The sequence below is a fragment of the Balearica regulorum genome, chromosome 2 (genome assembly GCF_011004875.1).
Source record: "Balearica regulorum gibbericeps isolate bBalReg1 chromosome 2, bBalReg1.pri, whole genome shotgun sequence".
NCBI classification, from domain to species: Eukaryota; Metazoa; Chordata; class Aves; order Gruiformes; family Gruidae; genus Balearica; species Balearica regulorum.
In genome coordinates this window covers 52,404,959-52,427,370 of record NC_046185.1, presented here as the reverse complement: position 1 = coordinate 52,427,370, position 22,412 = coordinate 52,404,959, and the positions used below count along the sequence as shown (strand labels likewise).

At 42.3% G+C, this 22,412-nt stretch overlaps 2 protein-coding genes across 16 annotated transcripts in view; one reads left to right on the top strand and one right to left on the bottom strand.

The window, feature by feature from the left end:
* Positions 1 to 20,303, top strand: part of GREB1L (GREB1 like retinoic acid receptor coactivator) — a 142,573-nt gene extending 122,270 nt beyond the window's left edge. For 7 of the 12 annotated variants that reach the window (XM_075744272.1, XM_075744274.1, XM_075744275.1 and 4 more), the window contains 14 exons: positions 333 to 448; positions 818 to 1,062; positions 2,361 to 2,923; positions 3,419 to 3,521; positions 7,232 to 7,387; positions 7,581 to 7,720; positions 9,428 to 9,589; positions 9,916 to 10,123; positions 10,822 to 10,987; positions 11,955 to 12,182; positions 13,526 to 13,667; positions 14,759 to 14,959; positions 16,169 to 16,307; positions 17,546 to 20,303. In XM_075744272.1, coding sequence (XP_075600387.1) covers positions 333 to 448; positions 818 to 1,062; positions 2,361 to 2,923; positions 3,419 to 3,521; positions 7,232 to 7,387; positions 7,581 to 7,720; positions 9,428 to 9,589; positions 9,916 to 10,123; positions 10,822 to 10,987; positions 11,955 to 12,182; positions 13,526 to 13,667; positions 14,759 to 14,959; positions 16,169 to 16,307; positions 17,546 to 17,709 — 2,733 coding nt within the window. In that variant the 3' untranslated portion in view covers positions 17,710 to 20,303. The remainder of the gene's footprint in view (positions 1 to 332; positions 449 to 817; positions 1,063 to 2,360; positions 2,924 to 3,418; positions 3,522 to 7,231; positions 7,388 to 7,580; positions 7,721 to 9,427; positions 9,590 to 9,915; positions 10,124 to 10,821; positions 10,988 to 11,954; positions 12,183 to 13,525; positions 13,668 to 14,758; positions 14,960 to 16,168; positions 16,308 to 17,545) is intronic. The other 5 variants (XM_075744278.1, XM_075744276.1, XM_075744273.1 and 2 more) reach the window with 1 other exon arrangement.
* Positions 20,304 to 21,012: 709 nt separating this feature from the next.
* Positions 21,013 to 22,412, bottom strand: part of ESCO1 (establishment of sister chromatid cohesion N-acetyltransferase 1) — a 318,705-nt gene continuing 317,305 nt past the window's right edge. For all 4 annotated transcript variants that reach the window (XR_012833852.1, XM_075744292.1, XM_075744293.1 and 1 more), the window contains one exon: positions 21,013 to 22,002. Coding sequence is in view for 3 of the 4 variants with exons in the window: in XM_075744292.1 (XP_075600407.1) it covers positions 21,855 to 22,002 (148 nt within the window). In the remaining variant the exon portion in view is untranslated. The remainder of the gene's footprint in view (positions 22,003 to 22,412) is intronic.

The following is a 22,412-nucleotide window of genomic DNA, read 5'->3' as shown; positions in this document are numbered from 1 at the left end:
GCTTTACATTAATTTCAAAGAACTTTTATCTGTGCCAGCTTGAAATCAAAGGCATCAACTGCATTTTTCATCTTACAGACCACACTAATACCATACCAGGTGTATGTTTCCAGCACTGAATAACATGCTATGTATCCTTTTTCTGTGCCTTTAATGCTTGGCTAACACTTCACTACCAGAAAAAAATGCATGCCTGTACCTAAGATCTCTTTCCTGTTGGATGTTGAGTAAGCAAATTCTGTATGCAATGAAAAAGCAGGAACTGAAAAAGAAAATCCGTTAAGGTTTATAAGGTGTCATTTAAATGTGACTAGAAGTTTCTCTGTTCACAGGCTTGGAGAGGGAACGAGCAGGAGGACTGGATCCCTCGCACCTATCAGGATTTGGAAGGTCTACCTTGCATTGTTATTCTAACTGGCAAGGACCCTCTAGGAGAAACTTTCCCCAGGTGCTGTTATGACTCTTGCAGTATGGTTGTTCTCTATCATGTTTAGATAAATTGGGGATGGGTAAGTGGTTTGATAACATCTGGCTATCTTTTCACCAAAAAAAGTGTATGTTAGACTTTATTTGGGAAGAGTTTAAAATTTTGGAAAGTGCAGTTTGTGAAAAATAAAGCTCCCGTACTGTGTGGGTTAGTGAATGTCTGTGCAAAGTACCAAGGAGTATAACTTATGTGCTGAATATTTTAAAATTATTTTATATTTTCTGGCTAATGAAATTGTTCGTGAATATTTAATAAGCAATTAAAGATAGGGAGTATTCCTCAAAGTCAGAGGAAACAAAACTTCCTTTTTTCTTGGGTTGGGTTTTCTAGGTCGTTGAAATACTGTGACCTTCGACTAATTGACTCAAGCTACTTAACTCGGACTGCCTTAGAGCAAGAAGTAGGCCTGGCATGCTGCTACGTCTCGAAGGAGGCAATTCAAGGACCTATTGTAGCTCTTGACCTTAGTGAGAAGGAGCATGAGAAAGCTAATGGTAGCGAGAATGACTCTGATGAGCTGTTGATAGACTTGGACCGGCCCCAGAGTAACAGCAGTGCTGTCACTGGAACCTCAGGTCAGTTATTCTGCTGTTGCTCTGAAAAACAATTCTTGGTTCCTACATCGTTGGAAGTTGAATGCAAACATTGAGATGTTTAGTCAAATGTGGACTGCTTAGCTGTATCTTCCTGCAGGCTAGGCAATGAAATGTTAGTAGTAGATTCTTTCCACAGTGAGCAAGTTTCCTGTCTACAGCTAAAAGGGGATGGTGTTGCAATGGGAGGATGGTATGCCATAGCTAAGGGCCCCTTGTGATTTTTATTTTTAAACTTACATTTCACATTTGTTGCTAGTTTTGTCCAGTGGATCCTGAAAAGATTTTAAAAATCAGAGTAGAAATGGATAGTATACAATTTTAGGAATTTTTTAACTGCAGGGGTAGCTATGGGTGAGGATGGATATTTGCCTTCTTGCCAAGACCAACAGAATGGCTGGGTCTTGCCCTAACTCTTCAGGAATCGGTGGAGCCTCATCTCCCACCAAGCCTTCCCTTCCTTGCATTCCTCAGGCGCTGCTGGGTCCTTGCCTTTATTTCCCTATGAGTTTGAGGTATTAAGACAGCTGAACTGGATCTTTGCCATGCACCAGACCTTCCCATACACTAACTAAACCTGACTGGTGTGGTGGGGAGAGCGTAGACCAGCTCGCATTAAGGTTGCAGTGAAATGAATGCTCAGTTCCCCATAGAATGGAGTGTCAAATCAATCTATGTATACAGTGGTGTCTTATACTTGAATTTCAGGAGGTTGTACCGTCATTGGATGGTACATTTAGATTGGATATTAAGAAAAAATTCTTCACCAAAAGGGTTATCAAGCCTTGGAACAGGCTGCCCAGGGAAGTGGTTGAGTCACCATCCCTGGAGGTATTTAAAAGATGTGTAGATGTGGTGCTTAGGGACATGGTTTAGTGGTGGACTTGGCAGTGTTAGTTTTACGGTTGGACTTGATGATCTTAAAGGTCTTTTCCAACCTAAACAATTCTATGATTCTATGATCGAATTCCAAATCCCAGATGGGGAATAGTAGTTAACATACGGAGCTTAGCTGTCATTTGGGATTGAGACACTTGTGTTTGGACTCTGAACCCTAATAGAAAGGCTGTTGCCTCTCCAGCAAGAGGGACAGATGGGTATCAATGATTTTAAGTGGTGAAACACTGACCTAAGCCACATGATGAGATCACCCAGCAGCACTCATTGAACAGAAGTATCTGAAGGTTAGGATTGTCCCATAGATCAAATGAGTTCATGATTTCTTTACATTTTCTTACGTCAGCCAGTATCTGTTCATTGCCTGCTCTTTGTTTCCCCAGGTTCCCTGGCAGACAATGGTGTGAGCTCCTCGAGTGCTGCAGACAAGTCTCAGAAGCAAGCACCGTCGCTTAACTTTCAGACTGTGGTGCACAGCTCAGTAGATGAGGGAACTTACCCCGGTTTCACAGCTGGAGAGACCCTGAAACAAGAATGCGACTCCCTGGGTAACCAGATGGCAAGCAGCACCACTTCGAAACTATCATCACTGTCTTCAGTCTCACAGACGTTTCGGTGGCCTGCCCATTCGGCCAAAGACAGCAAGGCCCTCCGTGCTGCACTGCCACGCATCGTCATCCTGTCAAAAGCTGCCTACTGTCTGCTGAGTTCACAGAAAAGTGGGAATTTGCCTTCCTCCTCTTCCCTCCTGCCTCATGCTGACGTGTCTTGGCTGAGCTCTCTGAGGCCTCTGCTTCACAAGGACATGAACAGTGAAGAGCAGTCTCTCTACTACAGGCAATGGACAACAGCCCGACAGCACCACGCGGACTTCAGCAATCAGGGTGAGACGTCTGGCTCGAGGAGTTTCCACCCCAGGCGGCTGCTTTTGACAGGACCACCACAAGTAAGAGAACAGTTCCTTCCTCTTGCCTTACTAGCAGGATGAGAGGACCAATGATGAGGTCTGCAGATCGTACTGTAAAGGCCCCCTGCAAGGTTGCATGCAGTGATGTGTTTTGAGGTCAGAAATCAGCCAAATTTTAAGGTTAAGTCCATGCTGCAAGTGGTAAGGAGAGGAAGGCTGATGCTGCACGTCATGTTTTAGCCGAAGTGAAATACGTGTGGATGACACAGGGCATAAAATTGCCATGAGTGTATCAGTAGAGAAGCCGATATCACTGCCGATCTCCCTGCGTACAAAAGTGATACGGGCTGTGGGCCAGGTTTTGCTCACAGATCAATTTTGTAATACTATTCAGCACAATGGAGAATATTACGTCTTGTTATGTTTTCAGGCAGAGCTAGAATGAGGTGAACCCAAAGGTGTTTATCTGAAATGTAGCATGCCTTTGTATTAATCTGAGTTGAGATGTGGACTTTTCTTCCATCTCTGGCTCAGGTGGGAAAGACTGGCTCATACTTGCAGTTCCTAAGGATTCTCTTCCGCATGCTGATCCGGTTGCTGGAAGTAGATGTGTACGATGAAGAAGAGATTAATGCCAGTAAGTATTTAGTAGTCATTCTTAATATGTATTATAAAGACCCTGTTTATAATGCAGTGACAAATTTTTAGGCTCACGGAAAGACTATAAATTACACCTACTACTTGTCCTGTCCATTAGTGTGTAGCTAGACTTAATGTAGGTGTCTGCACATATTTAAATACAGATTAATAAAAATGTAAATTTTATATTTGACTTAGCTGAGAACTATTAAATGTATTTTGGATTGATATATTTGGATAGCACTAAAGTGACAGTGAACACAAAACTGTAAATGGGCAACATAGAATCATAGAATCACAGAATGGTTTGGGTTGGAAGGGACCTTAAAGATCATCTAGTTCCACCCCCCCTGCCATGGGCAGGGACACCCTCCACTAGACCACATTGCCCAAAGCCCCATCCAACCTGGCCTTGAACACTTCCAGGGAGGGGGCATCCACAACCTCTCTGGGCAACCTGTTCCAGTGCCTCACCACTCTAACAATAAAGAATTTCTTTCTAACATCTAATCTAAATTGACCCTCCTTCAGCTTAAACCCAACATCTGCCCATGTTATCTTTACTTGCTAGTTTTTAAGCACTGGCTGCTTTTAAGCAGACGAGACATTTAAGAACATTTCATTTCTGGCTGCAACATCGCTATTATTTATGTTTAATTATAAATTAGATACCAGTTTTCAGTAAGACTATGTGCAGTTTATGCTGAGGAAAGAGGGGAGGGGGAACTGCTTTGGATTTGCACTCATTTGTCAGTTCTCACAGATCCATTAACTGCTGTGGCAGGACTTCGCCTTGAAATGCACAAACCCTTTAAGAAATGAGTCCTCTTCAGGGTGTTTTTCACATAACTGTGGTTTTGTAGTGACGATAACTCTGTGGTGCATAAATCTCATGACTGGCATCCTGAAAATGTAGTTGTTGTCAAACCTTTGAAAAGACTAATTTGTATTTCTGCTCAGAAAGTGGTTCTATATGAGAAAAATGTATTTTCCTTTTATCTGGAGCTTTGGGGACTGTTATTCTCATTATTTGAACTAAAGTATCCCAGGAACTTAGGATGAAGTATCAAAATGTAAGAGAAGTTCTGCATCATGCTGTCTGGCCTGTTGTGATCACAGCAACATGTCACACCCCTGCCAGGAATGCGTGGAACTCCATCAGAAGAGCAGTTTGGGTTTGTTTGGGGTTTTTGGTTGTGGCTTTTTTGCTCCCACTAGTTCTATTGGAATGCTTTTTCAGAGCCCTAGTGTTCTGATGATTGAAAATGTTATTTCATTCTCCAACCCAAGGATGTTCCTATCCCAATTACAATCATTCTGTTGAGGACCAAAGAAAATATTAAATTAAAATACTTTTTCTCCTCTTTGATGTTTGCTTCTATGGTGTAGTCAGGCAGAACTCTTACCCTCTCAGCATTCATCTAGGTAGCCTGGATCTTCTTACAGAATCCTCACAACTACAGTCTCTTTATTCTCCTTATTGGTTTAGCAGCTCTTGCCTGCACATCTATTTTCAGTTTATCTTTCTGGTACATGAGCGACCAGAACAGAACGTGCTATTCTGCAGGATGTTTAACCAACCCATGTACAACAACTCGTGTGTTCCCCTGCCCCACTGAAAGCCCCACGATTGTTGAGGCCTATGATTGCACTCGTCTTTTCCATTCTCCCATTTCACTGGCACTGATACGTAGTTTGTACTTGTGGGTTCCTCTGCAACTCAGTCGTTTCCAATTGAGGTGCTCCCAACCTGCTGTAGAAATGCTTGTTATTAGTCCTTGATTGTACATGTGACTCGTATTTTTTCTGTTAAATATCATCCAGTTTCTGTTGTTAGAGTTTTCGAGTGCGTTGAATTCTTTCTGGATGATCTTTGATTCCTTCTCCATATTGACAATGACTCTTAGAGTGTGCCACCAGCAAACAAGTCTTTTTTTTTTTTTTTTTGAGTTGGTGACAGTAGTGAAAATATTAAACAGTATGCCCCTCTACTGATCTTTTAACTTCACTGATAATATCCATCTGCCTTAATGCTTATGATGTTACATGCTGCCATCTTCTGTTTAATCAACTTGTTAAATGTACAGACCATTCACTGTGTCCATTTTCTTCAGCCATATTAATAATTTGTCATATAGTATCATATCAAATACTTAAGTCCAGAAGGGTAAGATGCATTGCATTTCCTTTGTTCAGAGAAATAGATTTTTCATAGCTGCATAATGAAAGCAACACAGGATTTCTTTGGTCAACCATGTTGCATTTTATTACAGTTTTCATTTATTTCAACATCTTTAGTTATTCACCCTCCCCAAATTTTGAGTATTACCAAGGTCAAAGTAATGGACCCAGAGCTCCATAGATTACTGTATCTCCTCTTAAACAGTGATGATGATAATATTTGCTATGCTTGCATTGAAATCAGGCATGGAGATTATTCAATTGTCAAAGTAGAAAGAAAAAGAAAAAAAATTATATAGTTGGGGTGATATGGCAAAGAAAATTGTCATTTGTTTTCATGCACTTTTCTGAGGTCTTCCTCACCTTGACATTTGGCAAAGCTTGTTTTATTTCACACTTGTTGACATTTAAGACAAAACTTCATTCACAGGTGAGCTTTTTCCATTCCTCATGGACTTTATTCTTTCTTAGTGTCCTTTTTGATGTAGTTCCTCTGAAGCCCCTTCCTCCTGGTGTTTTTATGGTTGGTATGCTGCTTACTGGTTGGTTGGCACCTGCGATTCCAAGAAGTTCCAGTCTCATTCATAGGCAAGTCCCTGGTTTTCTCAGGCCAGCTGACTTACAGAGCAAGCTTCCTCAGGATTTGTCTGTATGGACAAACTAATACGCCTCACCTGACCGGTGGCGTATCTTAATGTGAGTATAGCACGGTGCCAGTGAGGTTAATGGTCTCTGAACTGCTGCTGGCTCACATCCTGTTGGGTCATTCAGGGTATGGCGAGCATGTGCTTGTCTGTACACCCAGCCTTTGTTTCATCTGAATTTGCTTTTCTAAAATGAGTAACCTTGGTTACACACCTATTTTTGTGTGTCCTTCCATCTCATTTTAAACTGAATTGAGTCATGTTCAAGCTGCAGTCCAAAGTTGTTTTCTTTGGCCAGTGTTTTCTAATAATCCCATTACTTACACTTGATTTTCTACTTTAGACTTATCTCTGTTGGATCAAGGCAAAGAAGTTCCAGTTGATCCTTGCTGGCCACATCCCATTCTCTAACAGGGATGTGTTTTTTACTGCCTTTGTCATGTACTGCCAGCTACTAGTTCATAAATTTATACAGCCTCTTTCTCCTTGTTTTCATCCTTCTGCCTTTGGGTAGTTTTACTTCTCATTTGCCTGATGCTCCTCGTTCCACCACACCTGTATCTTCTGCACAGATAGGACCATTCATTTGAGCATTTTATGCTAAAACAGACTGAATTACACCTTGGCCACTTGATGAGGGGCAGAACAGAGAGATACCTGTGAGACTCCTTCACCTGCACACAGTTTCCAAGGAATTGCTATTTCTTTGAAATGGCTTTGTGTGGATTATAATTTCATTTTTGGTAATATTCATGATGTTCAAAGATGTCTGTGTGTGCATGTGCACCTGTGTGAGTTCCTGTGCAATTGTCAGTCAGCAAACATCAGGGAAACACCATTCAGTGGGTATCTGATACTGCTTACCTGAAGTGTGTTGTTGCAGATCATACAGAAAACAGTGAGATTACTCAGTCTAGCAATGACCACTGGCCGGATATTGAGATCTTCAGCAAAATGTCTTTTGACCTGAATGTACATGACCCCAAGTACAGAAGTATAAGTCCCGTATACACAGAACAACTGTCAAGAGTGAAACAAGGTAAGCAGAGTTTTTTAGGACTACTTTCCTAAAAAGAATCAGGTTTTATTGGTTTGATTGAACACATGAGTTCACAAGAGCCTTTAATCTCCAAAATGAAATGAAACAAAACAATTTGTGTGTTCTTTACAATAATTGTCACTGCAATCACAGTCTTTAACATTCATAAATTTTCTGTTTTCTTCGTGCATAGAAACAAGCAAAGAAACAAAATCAGAGGAACCTAAGAAAAGGGAGACTGTGTCCATGATGTTGACTAAATACGCAGCTTACAATACGTTCCATCACTGTGAGCAGTGCCATCAGTATATGGACATTAATCCCACTGCACAGGTTGGTGTCAAGGTCCAGGGGCAAACTGCATCCTTGATTTCATTGTGGTCTCTCCTGGCATGCTGCTCTGGTCTCATGTTTTCACTTCCCTGAGATGGAATTGTTTAAATCTTCCATTCTGAGGGGAGATACTGAGCTACAGACCCTAGAGCATCAACTGTGTCTGCTGCGTTCTGCATGAGCAGTTCTCCTCTCCAGTTGCCTCTGACAAAGGGTGAATATTGTGACTAGTTGTCTCAAGCCAAAGCATTATTCAGCCCGCCCAGAGGGTTCACAGTTTCTCGTGGGAGAGGACTGTAAAATTAAGAGAGATGCTTGTCTGACCTAAATGCCAGCCCCACACCTGTGATGGGAGACTGGAAGACCTGCTTCTTCCTCCCTGTGTATGTAACTGTGTGTGCTTCTCAGCAGTAGCTTATGAGTCACTAGACAAAAATGATAATTTTTAACTGTTTAATTAAAAAACTTTTGATCTCTAAAATAAACAGTTATGCTTGCAGGAGACTGTCAGGTAAGATTATTCTTGGTTAATAGCTCAGACATTATTTCTTAACTACCACTGATAGTTTACTTGGAGGTTTCTTATCTCAACTCGTTCTTTCCTTGCTTGCTAATCTTTCCCAACAGCTTGCTATTAACCTAACACAGCGTAGACACGCTTACCTGGCAATGTGCAATGTCAGTTACCTCGGAGCAGCACCAGCAGGTCTGATTTAAACCTCATGCTTCATTAAGTATGTTGACACAAGCAAATCCTCCCAAAGGACGTCTGTTGTTCCCTCCATTCATCTTTGTGCGTGTGGTCAAACATAACAACTAGTGTTAAATATGAATAGCTATGTGGATGTGCAAGTGTGGGTTGTGTCTATAGGATTATGATAATTGAACTCAGAGAAATTACACATCCAAAGGGAAGTCACTGGACAGCAGGCATTATAAAGGGACAGAGATTCTTCACTGCTTTCACAGAACCTAAATAAAGCCCCTTTCATTTTCCATCTTTACTTAGGCTGATTATTTCAATTCTGTAGTAAAGATTATAGAGAGATGACTGCTAGGAGTAAATGATTTGACCTTGTGTCCAGACAGATGCTTCTGTAGGATGAAACCTTATCAGATACGTAGGCACTTTGTATACACTTACACAGTTCAGTGAAGCACTGTGCACACTTAAGCTCACCCAGATTATTCATGGCCTTGTTAATGGCATGGTCTGCCTTGGTTACCTCTTGGTTACCTAGCTGCTTAGAAGAGTATTGCCACAGGAGAAACTGTACCAACGCAGCCGTGCTGCTGCTGAGGTGTCTGAGTGGCAGTGCATTCTGCTGTGGAGGCACACCCACACACTACACTGCTCTTGAATCCTTTGGGAAAATGTATTTGGACAGTTTGTTTCCTAGTATAGATATTTTTCATTTCTCCTTGTAAATATTGATACATAATCTCCAGCTCAAATGGACTTCAGAAGAGTCCAGTTTGGCCAAAGTTTATTACTGGTACATAAGCCAGTTACATGCCTAAGTAATGTGGCTTATGGTAGAGGAAAATGAGAATGTAATAGAGTTAATTTCAGTTACTGAAAGAGAATGTTTTGGATGTTCTTCTCTGATGGCTTTCAGTATTGTGACTGTAAGAGCAGGTTGCCTTATACTCCTTACGTGTTACCTGCTTGCAAATCTTTTTTCCGATTTTTTTTGTTGTATACAGATATCTGACTCCACTCTGCATGCATTCACATTTTCATCCTCGATGCTAGGAGAAGAGGTTCAACTGCATTTTATAATCCCCAAGTCCAAAGAGAACCATTTTGTCTTCAGCAAGCAGGGAAAACATCTGGAAAGCATGCGTCTCCCACTCGTTTCTGACAAGGTGCGTGTGCTGCTCTTATCCATCTGCTGGCTACATGCGCTGAATGGAGTCAACTTGACATACATTTGCAATTTAATGGTGGTTGTCTGGGGTTTTTTTTTCTGTTTTCTTTTTGTTTAAAATTCCTTTGCATAATTCTTGCCTGATTGTCCTTGGAACTGGCGTTTTTGAGGACAATCATCCCTTTTTGTATTCCTAGTTTCTGGTTCATATGTGTTGCAATGATCAATAATCTTAAAATCCAGTGTAAACAATAAATAAATAAAAATCCATATCAGGAATAACCTGCTTTTTACCAAATGTTGCCAAAATATCTCCTGTTCCAGCAGAATTTGAATGCAGTCAAGAGTCCTATCTTCACTCCATCGAGTGGGCGTCATGAACATGGCCTCTTGAACCTCTACCATGCCATGGAAGGCATCAGCCACCTTCACCTCCTTGTAGTCAAGGAGTATGAAATGCCGCTCTACCGTAAATACTGGCCCAACCACATCATGCTTGTCCTGCCAGGCATGTTCAACAATGCTGGCGTTGGTAAGAAACACCATCAATGCATTGCTGTGAAGATATCAAAATCCATGTTGGACAATATGGATCGTGTTGTTGAAGGAAACTTTGCAGCAGTTCCTCGCATTCATGCTGTGATAATAGCAGCAATATCTGTGCAAAATACAATGATGTGTAAGAACTGCTGTTAGGGACGTGGAATATATGTTTGTATCACTGCCTTCCCAGTTTAAAATGTGATGTTTTATAGGCCGCATTCACTCATTTTACTCAGCTCTGCAGTGTGAGTGTTCATTCTAGACATTTTACACATGATTTTTCAAATTGCAACTCTTTTAGTTAGCTGAAGCTAAATATTAACTGCAGCTGAACACTGGGAACTTGAACTTTGGACTTTTCATGGATGCTGAGTTTTTCCTGCAAGGAGTTTTAAGTAGCTTCATTTTTAGAATCTCAGCCCCTTCTTGGTTCAAGTTACTTTATTAATGTCCACAAAATCATGTTCTGCAGAGTCTCTTTAAAAGTCTGGTCTTCTTGGTATCTGCCTTTTAGATTTACTCACACTGAAAAAGGGACATAGTGATTTCTTTTTAAACTAAGATGTTACGAGCGCTAAGTTCATAAAGAGTAATGACTGCAGATGTTCATGTAGTCTTTCTTTGGGGAGAGAGAGTGATAAAATCTAATAAAGATCTCTGTATGTTGTCTTCATGGTGTCTTCTCAGGTGCTGCCAGGTTTCTTATTAAGGAACTTTCCTACCACAATTTAGAACTGGAACGAAACCGCTTGGAGGAACTGGGAGTCAAGCGCCAGTGCGTGTGGCCGTTCATCGTGGTCATGGATGACTCCTGCGTCTTGTGGAACATGCACAGTGTCCATGAACAGTCGAGGTAAGAGACCACCCAGCGCTGGGGTCCCTGCACTCATCCAGCACAGACAGCAGCACACCTGCGACTTACTTAGGCTCATCTCTAGCATCTGACAGGCTATGAAAGGCTGGACAACTGGAAAAGTTGGGCAGCTGGAGCTGCTGGTAACATACTCAAAATGTTGCTAAGCAAAAGCAGCTTTCAGCAGTGCCTTTGATGGAATAACACCAGGCTGCTTGGCTGAAGGGCCTCACAGAGGTCATTATTCACTCAATTATTATTCAGATAGCCCAGGAAATGTACACTTGGACATTAGGTATATTGTCTAAAAGGCAAAACCCCCAGCTCTTTAACTCAGAGCAGGAGGAAGGCTGTAGATTTGTCTTGTTGACCACCGATATGCAACCTCCTGCTGTTGAACGTTTCCACCTGGCTCTACCCTTAACATCTGTGAGCCACAGTCAGTACCACTGACAAAACTCTGCTTGTGCTTGCTCTTTGCCTAAAGCCACTCTTGCTTTTAGTGACTATTTGAGTGATTTCTCAATATGTTACTTCCCTGATTTGTTTTGATTCAATTTCTGTTTCTCTATGAAAACAGTTTATTTTGGGAACTCTAGCTTTTTAGAAGGCATTAAGCTCTTGCTCTTCTCGGTGCTTATGCTGTCCATTACGGAGAAAATAGCCTTCCAGTAATGGGGCATAAGGCGATTCCTTTTCCCTTTCTAAATTGCTGTGTAAGACCTTATTCTGCTGAAAGGCCCGTTTTCTTACAATGACTAAATTGAGTGGATAAGATAAGTTGGCTGTTATTTCAAAAGTCTGCATTTATGTATATATTTTTACATCTAGAGTAAACACACTCAATTGTTAATGGAATTACTTGGTCCTTTGTATACACATATATGTGTGTGTGTGTGTGTGTGTACACATGCAGTGTATGTTATATAAAAATAATAAGCCATGTTTGTATGATTGCGTTTTGCAGCCAGTCCCTGGAGCCTGGGTGTTCCAGCAAGAACGTGTCTCTAAAGACTGTCCTCCAACACATTGAAGCCACCCCCAAAATTGTTCATTATGCAATACTGGGTGTTCAGAAATGGAACAGCAAGCTGAATGCCAGAAAATCCAAAGCTCCATTCTCCAGGTGCCATGTGCGTGATTTTGTACTGCTCAACATAGACCTGACCCAGAATGTGCAATATGACCTAAACAGGTAGGCTATATATATATATATATATGTATGTGGTAAAATAATACGCTGTCATGATAAGAATCTTGTCACCATATTTCTAAACCCTGTCGAGATAAATAGAAAGATCCTTTCTAAGGTAACAAGTGCACAATCACAAAAATAAAACACAGAGTGACTCAGATGATTGCATCTGAATGAATAAGGCATCAAAATAAACTTAGCAGCAGCCAAAAGAGCTGGGAGAGACAGAACACAAGGCCAGGGAGGGCTACAGAGGACTGAAAAGGTGGCGGGGGGGAAGACAAAATTTCAGGAGAAATAAGTAACCACGAGACTAAAAATAGAAGAAAGAAACCAGAATTACATCAGTCACAGGAAGAGTGTGGAGCTTCCAGAGGCACTCTGGAAGCTGTGAGGAAGGATTCCTTCTGTTTTCTTCAGAGTCAGCTTTCCTCCCTGTTGCCTCTTGGGTTTGCAGTAAAGACAGATGAGTAAATAACTTTCCACTATTTCCTTCCTTTTTTTTTCTTCCCCTCCTCCTCACCTAACTCCATCCTAAAGCATTTCCAATAAAGCACTGTTACCGTGGGGCTTTACCTCTAGTTTTCATCACAGGCTGAAGCAATATGTAATTCGCCCACTCCCCTGGCCAGGCATGTATAGGACAAACCCTGTCTCTGCCAGCCACAGCCTGGCCCTGGGGCATCTCACCCGGGCCTCCTGCTGCTGCTTTCAGAGATCCTGAGTGTTTGAGTGAGGAATTGGAGCCTGTTGGTGCAAGCTGGGGTCTGGTGTGGCTTCCAGAGATCTTGATTTCACATTCTCCGGCTGGTTGAATCATGAGATGGAAATCAGCCCACAGAAGTGAGCAATTACATCGTAAATAGCACAGGATAAACGTTACTTCTCAGTTGCTTTGCCTTCCCTACCCAGATATTTGTCAAAGCCACATTTATTCCCTGATTCCAGTTCATCAAAAAGTATGTCATGTAGAACTGGCATGTTCAGAAATGGAAGTTGGTCACTGCTGAGCTTCTCTCAGTTCTAAAATATGTATAAAAAAAGAACTAAAAAGAAGAAAAAAAGGAAAGGGTGGGGAAGAAATGATTGATGCCATAAAGATGTGCTGAAAAATGAAGACTTTTTGGTCTTAAGATGACCAGAAGTTGCTTTCCTACACCAGGGGCATGTTGAAGGAATGAGTCGTCAGAGCTGTGTAGACAATTTGTACAGGCACCATATGAGATGGTCTCCAAAAATGTCTCCTGAGCCTGTTCCGGTGCACTTCAGCAGCGGGTGTGTGAATACTTGCTCACGCACAGCAGCCACACAGCTGGTTTAGCGATCTTGTGTTTAATGTCCAGGTATTTCTGTGAAGATGTAGATTTTAATCTGCGGACGAACAGCAGTGGCCTGCTCATCTGCCGCTTCAACAACTTCAGCGTCATGAAGAAGCATATTCAGGTTGGAGGACAAAAGGACTTTGTCGTTAAGCCAAAAATCATGGTGAGTGCGGATGTATGCTCCGTCATACGTAAAGGGTAAAATCAGGACCTGTTTCCCCTAGAAATAATGAATTCTCTAGCCTTTTAGATTCATTTTGTGCTTATTTGACATCTGACATTGATGGCCTACTCCACGGTAGGGCTGCCACATCAGAAATAGAAAATAGTAAATATTTTTCTGATTATAAATTATTAACAATAACCCTCCTAATCTATTGGAAGATGGACTGGGATTGGAAAGAGCTAGCTGTTCACTGGTATCTCTGACGGAGGAAGAATTTGCAGAGCAAAAGCAGGCAAGTTGTACTGGACTAGTTTGAATAATTTCAACGCAGCCACCAGTTTCCACTGCTTGCTGGTTCGTGACAACTTTCAGTCCTTGCATTTGCTGACAAAAAGAGACCTGAGGAGAGGCACTGAAAATGGCAACCTTCTGAAATCCACCCGGGAAATCCAAGTATTTAGGAAGAGTGGCGTGGGGATACGAAATACTTCGTACAGAGTATGTTACGCCTGTGCCAGCTTTAAGTGGAGGTGTATTTCAAAGGGTTGTTTTTAATCTAGGAATCTTACCATTTGTGTTCTGGGTGGGTTTAAACACATCCCATGCCATCCCTCTCTTAAAAAATCACCTCTGTATTTCAGATTTAACTGACTAAACCCTGGATTTGAGTATTTTGGGAGGTCATTTTCTGAATTTTCCTTTTCTTGTGGTTGCAGTGGAATCTGTAGTGATGGACTGGCCTATGAGAAAACTCCATAGAAAGCATTTTCTGTGGATGTCATTTCCTTCACTGTCCAGGAGTAAGGCAGGATGAAGGGCATTGTGACAATTCGAAGTCCCTATTTTATGTCCCTTATTTAGGCGAACAGATATCCACAGAAGTACTTAGCAACCACAGAACAAGTAATTCATTTATTTCTGTGCCCTGGTGCTGCATCAAAATCGAGCGGGGATTTTTGATTCTTTCCCCCAGCTTTCTCTCTCCTCCTGCCCTGTCATGGTGATCCCTTCCCCAGCTAGAGGAACTCCTGCAGAGAAGATACACTGAGTAGGTGGGTTAAAAGGGGTTCCCTTTGGTTTCACTGCAGGTTTCGGACAGCCTGGCACCAATAATGCCTCTTCAGTATGTCTGCGCCCCTGACAGTGAGCATACGTTGTTGGCAGCGCCGTCTCAGTTCCTCCTGGAGAAGTTCCTTCAACACGCGACGTACAAACTCTTCCCAAAGGCCATTCATAACTTCAAGAACCCAGTCTTGGCCATTGACTGCTACCTGAACATCGGGCTCGAGGTACAAAATATTTGCAGGGATAATGGGGGCCAGTAAATGCAAACCTTTAGTTCAACATCTTTCTTGTGGTAAAAAAACCCTTCTTTTATGGAACCCTCAGCATTCAGGATAGTGTTTGAAGACTTTGGTGTCCAACAGTGAGACTCTGCTGTTGGAGCTAAAGGAGCTGCTCCACTGGAGGAGCTGGTGGTAGAGCCTCCTAGCTGACTGGTGTGGGTAGAGACCAGAGGTCTGTGATGGACTGATGTGATTTGTAAAGGGATTGGGCGTGTCTGTCTGAAATAATATTTCAGACAAAGCAAAAACCTTAAAGTGATGCCATTCTTGACAGAACTTGGTGTGCTGCATTGTCTGTACAAAAACTACCCACAACGTTTTTTAGATCACTGTCCTATCATACAGCTTTTTATTATCTGTGTTTGATTTGTCCTTGCAGGAAACTTATTTTGACTGGGAGAGTTTCTGATATGACCCTTGTCTGGTGGCTTGCTTCATTGATGGACAAAGCTCATCCTTTGTAGTGCAGCTCTCCTTTTAGATGCTTTTCTTTTTATGAACCTGGGTTTCTAGGGGAACTAGGTTTTTGCAAGTAAGTCTTAGATATCCCTGGTAGGGAAATCAGAATTTTTGAACCCATTGGCCAGTTTGAACGGGGTCTGAAGCAGGGTGAAAGTCTAACAAGGGATTTGTGCTGACAAATTTTATGGAGGTCAGTGGCAAGATAGAGAAGAAACCTGTTGATGCAGAACAGCTGTCATGGCACTGAAACACCGGAGAGCCCCAGTGCTGAGAACCACTTAGTTGATGCTTGTGGTCAGAGAAGACGTGTGCCAGTGCAGAGGAGATCAAGCTTCAGCAGTTTCAGTGCTCATGGGACTACTTACTGTGTTTGACAAACATATCCTTATTAGAACAACCTAAATCATCTTAACAATTGTTACGAGCAGGTAATTCAGAGAGAAGCGGAAAATCACAGTGAATTATGGAGAGCCCTGAGATAATGTATTGCAGACTTGGTGACCACATCTGAATCTAGAAGTTTGTCCCGTGTGTTATTTCCTAGGGGATGTTTGCTCAGTGCTGCATTCTTGTTGGGTTGTATTTTTACTACCACCAGCTGACTCCCCTGTTATCACTAAGTTATACTCCATCCCACTTAGGCATTTGCTAACACGGAAGTGCTTGCTTTTTTTTCCCCTTCCGGTTCAGGTGGCTATATGTTACATTAGTTCCCGCCCGCACTCCGTCAATGTCAACTGCGAAGGGGTGTTCTTCAGCGGACTGCTGCTCTATCTCTGTGACTCCTTCGTTGGTGCAGACCTCCTCAAGCGGTTCAGGTTCCTGAAAGGTAATCTCGTGGCTCTGCCAGGCATCCCAGGTGCTTTCCTGCCAAGTAATAGCATGGAGGAAAAGGGAAAGGTAGAAGAATAACCAGCTTCATTGAACAGCCCCATTATTTTCATAGTTAGTGCTGCCATGGTTTTCAAAAGAAACAGATGGAGCGTTTCTTTTGGGAGTGTATAAAACTTCTGTTCCTGTTGGTAATAATTGAAACTTAGGTAAGCTTTGATAAATTACATTCATTAAATTATTTTAAAGTGACATCAAATGGAAATAGGTGCAGAAAAAAAAAAAGATAGATGGAAAGCAGTCAATGAATTGTCCAGTCAGCAACGTGAGAGTTTAGAGCATAGACGTTGCTGCTGAAGATGAGAAATTCTGCTCTAGTAATCTATGATGGCAATAAATATTCAGTATTGTAGATCAGGGCAGCTCTAGCTGGAGGATGGTGGGGTCTACCCTCACCAGAGCTTCATAAACCTCATTAAAAACTTTCATTGTTTTACCCAAGGGCCTTCCCCTGCTGCAGTCAGGCAGAGGAGGGATCTGAACCTGAACTTGCCGTGTGACAGGTGCGTAGGCTGGCGTACAGAACAGAGAAAACCCTGACGGTGTCCAGCTGTCCTGCTTATTAAATGACTGCACAGTCTGGTAACACCAGGTGGAAGGAAGCGTGCAAGTTTGTTAAGCCAGAAAAGTGAGGGATTTGGTTTGTAATTCCTCTTACAGCACTTTTCCAAGGGGAGCTCTCAGACTTCATTGAGGTGATAGCAGACTTTCTCAAGAGTCAGTTGTGGGGCTGGTTCACCCAGTAGAGTTTCATCACTGACCTTGTACAAACCCAAATATTCCATGAAACAAAAAATAGAAGTAGGCTTTATTCTTTTGGCATAATTATCAGTAGTGATTTAAGGATTTTGGATTCAAGATCCTTAAACCTCCACTCTTTCTGCTATGGTTGATGATACTAACACCAGTCAGGCAGCGATGTCCTGTGATGCAGAGCAGATGCCAGACCACACTTGCTTCTTCCTGTCCATGCCTTCCTCCACATGGACACATTTGCCTCTGCCCTGGGGCTCACAGGACTGGTCAGAGTCCCGGGCTGGCTGGTTGTTGGTAGACCTTTGCTAATACTTTTTGGGTTTTTTTTAAAATGAGAAATGTTCCTAAAGATTTGAAAATGAATGAAGCAAACAGAGTTGTTATTGTACCCTGAGAATCTAACGTGCTTTTCAATTGAAGGTGCCACCCTGTGTGTCATATGTCAAGACAGAAGCTCGTTACGGCAGACAATAGTCCGGTTGGAGTTGGAGGATGAGTGGCAGTTCCGACTGCGGGATGAATTTCAAACTGCTAACAGCAGTGATGACAAACCACTCTATTTTCTTACTGGACGCCATATATAAGCTTTGCTAAGACACTGCTAACAAAGAAAAAAAAAAAGAACTTTTAAAAAAAAAAGTACAATCACTGTGGAGCAAAGTGCAACCAATATTTATCTAGACTGCTCTAAAGAATTCCCCACAATTCTGAAGTAGGCTTTATTCCTAGGGATAAAATTACCACATCAGTTACGATTTCAAGGATCCTGGATTCCACTTACTTTCCTATCAGTCAGAACTGCCGACGCTAATCACATGGCCAACCAAGCTGTAGGATCTAGGAAGACGACGTCATTCAGTTGAAGAAGATCCAGCTGAGCTAGAGGAAGAAGCTGCTCTCAGCAGCTGCTAGCTTCAATGTGTTGTTACACAAAACGCAACGCAGCTCGTGGAATTTATTGTGGAGGAGAGCCCACCGTGTCTCTTTAGCTCTGTACCATGGTACAGCAATACTCAGGGGTTTGAAACTACAATATAACGTAGATATTTGTATTAAAAGGAATAGTCTTGTTCTCTGTGCAGTGTTAGTTTAAAATTTGTAACTGTGTATGTATTGAAACTGTCTTTGGCAAAATTTCCACAGGTGTTCCGAGTTTACTGCTTAAACCTGAACAAATCAGCACATGGATGGCAGGCACCGTGCGCCCAGTTCTCCCAGCACCCGTTACTTCACCCCATTAGGTACCTCCTCCTCGACCGTGGGGACAAAGTGAAAGGCTTCTTGTAGATGCTCTCTGCTCAGTTAGAGAATAATTTCTCAGCAAAACACCTGCAGTTCTTCACTCTCATCAACATTTGAAAGCCTGCGGTTCCACCCTCCTCTGTCTATGGAAACGAGTCCTACTGTGCATCCCATGCCTTTGGGGCGGCCATAGGCAACTTACCCTCCGTGTCCTTTTTGCTCAGCTCCCCTTGGCTGTGGAGCCGAGATCAGGTGTGTCAAGTCACACCCACATGTGAATCAACGTACCAAAAAACCTGCAGGACGACAGTGATGCCGGAGCTGGACTTGAGAGGGAAAAAAAAAACCCAAATGTGTCCAAGTGAAGCAGAAAGTATTGGACAGTAGCTTCAGGGGGAGGCAGGGGAGAAGTCCCAGGGAGCTGGGACTGCTCAGGAGAGACTCTGTCGAGCAGCAGAGAGCTCTGAATGCGCCACCTAATGCCATCAGCCCTTTGTTTTAACTTCTGTAAATATTGGTTGTAGTGGTAGTCGCGCGTTGTTCTACTTACAAGCATTTTACCGATTCTTGTTAAGTTGTTCTGGAATGAACTCGGTGCAGCAGCTTTTGGTTGTCAGGGTTAAATTGTAGCAGTACTCTGCTCTCCTCATGCCCTTAGTGCGGGTTACCCCACTGAGGGTTCCATACAAACAAAATAAACAATAATCTTCCTGCACGTCGTGACCCTGTTATTAGAAAGCAAAATGCAGTGTGTTCTTAAAAGTGATTCAGGAATATTAATTTACTCCCCAAAAAGCAATGAAATAACACATCTTTCTACTTGACCTGCAACTTATTGGAGAAGGACCTGCCAAAGCTGCATCTATTTTTTTTTTATAAACATAGTGTTAATTAAGCAACTTTTTTTATCTTGTGAAGAGAGATGTTTACAGATGAAAAAACATAATATATTCAACGGAGGCTAAAGGAAAATGGTTTGCATATGTCTGTGTTAATGTAGCTTAACTCTGTTGCTGTAAATTTAGCAAATTTCAAGTGAGCAACCCATTCCTGTAAATTTATTTTTTATTTTCCCTCAGACACAACCTGCCTTATCTATTTTAACACTTGGAAGAAGTAGGGAATATAAAAGATGCTTCTTGAAGCATTTTGATACACACCTGAATGTATTCCAGTAGTTCTGGCTTTGCCTGAAGGGCTTAAGGACAACCCTGAGTCTTAGTGTGCCGTGGAAGTTTCAGACATTACGTGTTCAAAAAAAGGGTTTCCTTCTTGATTGTGTATTTGATTGTTTGCACTAAGTTCTTGAAATTCCAGGTGCTGAGACTACTAGGAAGAGTTAGCCCTCTGGTGAAGCGGCACGAAACTGTCCTGAAGGTTGCGAGCGCAGTTCGGAAGTCAGCGTATTTGCCTGCCTTTACCAAACAACAGTAAACCCATTTCCTTAACTCTCCCCCACCCGGAAGCAAGGAGTTTGGGTAAGGCTCCGGGCCACGGCACGCTGCAACTGGCTGGCTGTGCGCTCCCAGGAAGGAGACCGTTATCCGACAGCTGGATTATCGCTACTCCATTTTGGTTGTAAGCCTCACCATCCAAGGCCATTCTTATGAATGTATTAAATTGGCCAGCATTATATTTTACCTGTAGATGTTCTTGTCTATTCACAGGTTAAATTTGAATGTAAACTTAAGATTTAAAGAATCATATGCAGATGCTCTTTTGCTTAACTTATGTAATTGCTTTTTGTGACTTTTGGAAGAGGGGTAAAAATGTTGCTTTCCTAGCGTAAAGTTTTCTTAACCAAAAACTTGGTGAATTTAGCTTCACTAGTCAGTCTACCTCATGTTATTGTTTATGAACTGAAACTGTCTGAAGTTGTGGCTATGGTATGTTTATAATGTGCTTTCATTAAATTTGAATATATTAAGTTACAATTGCAGGCTGCCTCTCTTTTAACCAGTACTGGCGCAGGACGCGACAGCGCTTGACCCCAAGGAACCCACCTCACGCTGCTGCCGTCATCCCGCTTGTTGATTTTATGGAGGTGACACGGTGTGCTGCCGGTATTGGACATCTTTCAAACCGGGTACCTGTGACCCAGGAGAGTAGCCCTGTTTCAAACGGACGAGAGGGAGGAGGTACACGTGCTGTAACTACCAGCTTGTAGGACCCTGAAGTCTAGGGGGGGCAAATTGAATTGAAAGAGGGGCTCGGTCTGGCCCCACTACAGTATCCCTCAGGCAAGAACTTAAGAGCAGCAAACGCACCTCGGCATTTCATGCCGAGGTGAGGAAAGGACAGTGCAATATGAACAAGTGTATCCTCACTGCACATAGGTTCCAAAATTAAAACAAAGCGGAAGTTTAATTAAATCTTTCCCACCTTATAGTAGGGTTTTAAGCTATAATTCAAGGCTGAAGGCATTGCCTCTCACCTTAGTGTAAACCCTGTACAGGGATGATACTGATCCAGAGCTACGGGGCAGCTGATCCTGGGGGGGGTGATGCAAACACACTGTCACAAAGGGAATTCTGAGCCCAAGCAGGTACGAACAAAAACACACGCTGCCATTAGCCACTAAGGTAACATTTCACATGCAAAAGCATGAAATACACCAAAGATTCATTCACAGTATCGCTACAAAGTAACTTTAAAAAAAGCTATCAAGACTTTTATTTTTAATCTATCTACATTATGTACAGATCAAGAAAGGCCACAGCAGTTTTTCAACATACAAACCCTTTAAAAGAGGAGAGATTTATGAAGGAGTGACAAGTAGCAAAGTGAAGTCCACTAACAAAGGTATATACCCAGTACAGTACTTGAAGAAAAACGATGAGTACGCTGGCCCTCAGGGTTTGCATTTCACCTCTTACTCTACAACTAATCTGGGGGAGGCACGGGCAGGGAGTAGAACAAGTTTCCGACATCTAGCAGGCGCCCTTGCACCCAGCAGCGCACCCCAGGAGCCGCCACACGGTCCGTGAGGCTTGTTACCCACCCTGACCGCACCGTAAGCTTCTTGCCCGGATGCAGTTGAGTGTAGCCTTGACTGCTGTGGAGCAAGCGACCATTAAGGGCCTCACCCAGCTGCTGGAACTGGTGGTCAGAGAACAGCGTTACAGTACCAAGAAGCACTGGTATATCACCACGTTAAGAACTTCAGCACGTACTCATCAGTGAGAGAGTCTTTGCATTAGCTTACAGTCCACTATGAACAGTTTTCTGCTGCATGTAAACATGACTAACTAGATAAAATACAATCAAACTTTTGTAAAAGTTAATAAAATATCTTTCTTTTAAAAAAACAAAGTTAGCCTATTACTGCATTGTTTACAATTTTAATAAAATAGTACAACCTTTTGGTTGTTACCAGTCCTGAGTTCACTGTAATAAAAAATGGCCCTGGCTTCTGCTGAAGGTCTGCACCCACTCAGTGCATTTTGGCAGAAGTCTCCCAATAAAAAAGGAATTCCTTTGGGAGCAGTTAAGTCTGGTGCTGTCCATTGAGGAAGTTGTATACCAGGAACTGGCCGGTGCCACAGTACTGCGTTGCAAAGAGTTTTCCATCAGGAGTGGGGTCAGAGAAAGCGATTTCTTCTTTACTTAAGTATGAGCCATATATGAAGTTGCTCCTGTTTAAAATGGGGAAAAAATAAAAAAGATAATCACCTTCAGTGAATAATGCAAGAATATTTATGCTATTAGGCCACAAACCATTAAAAGTAAGTGGCACAGACATTCAAAAGGAAGAAGCTCTGTGAGGAGGAGATAGCTCTATTTATTTATACAATCTATCTCCTCCCTCCAGACAGCAAGGAGGATCACTTGTTCTGGGAGGGTTTTTAGAAGGTTCTGGTGTTTTAGAAGAAATGTTAGCACAGAGCAATTGCTTGCGAGTTGGATCAAGGGTTCAACTTCAGAGTTTTTAAAAAAAGAAAAAGTTTGGATTCATTCCAATTATTTCTTCATAGAAAAGAGACTGCTAGGACTGTGACTACAATCACTAGGAATGGAAACAAGCTACAAACCAGTTGGGGTGGTT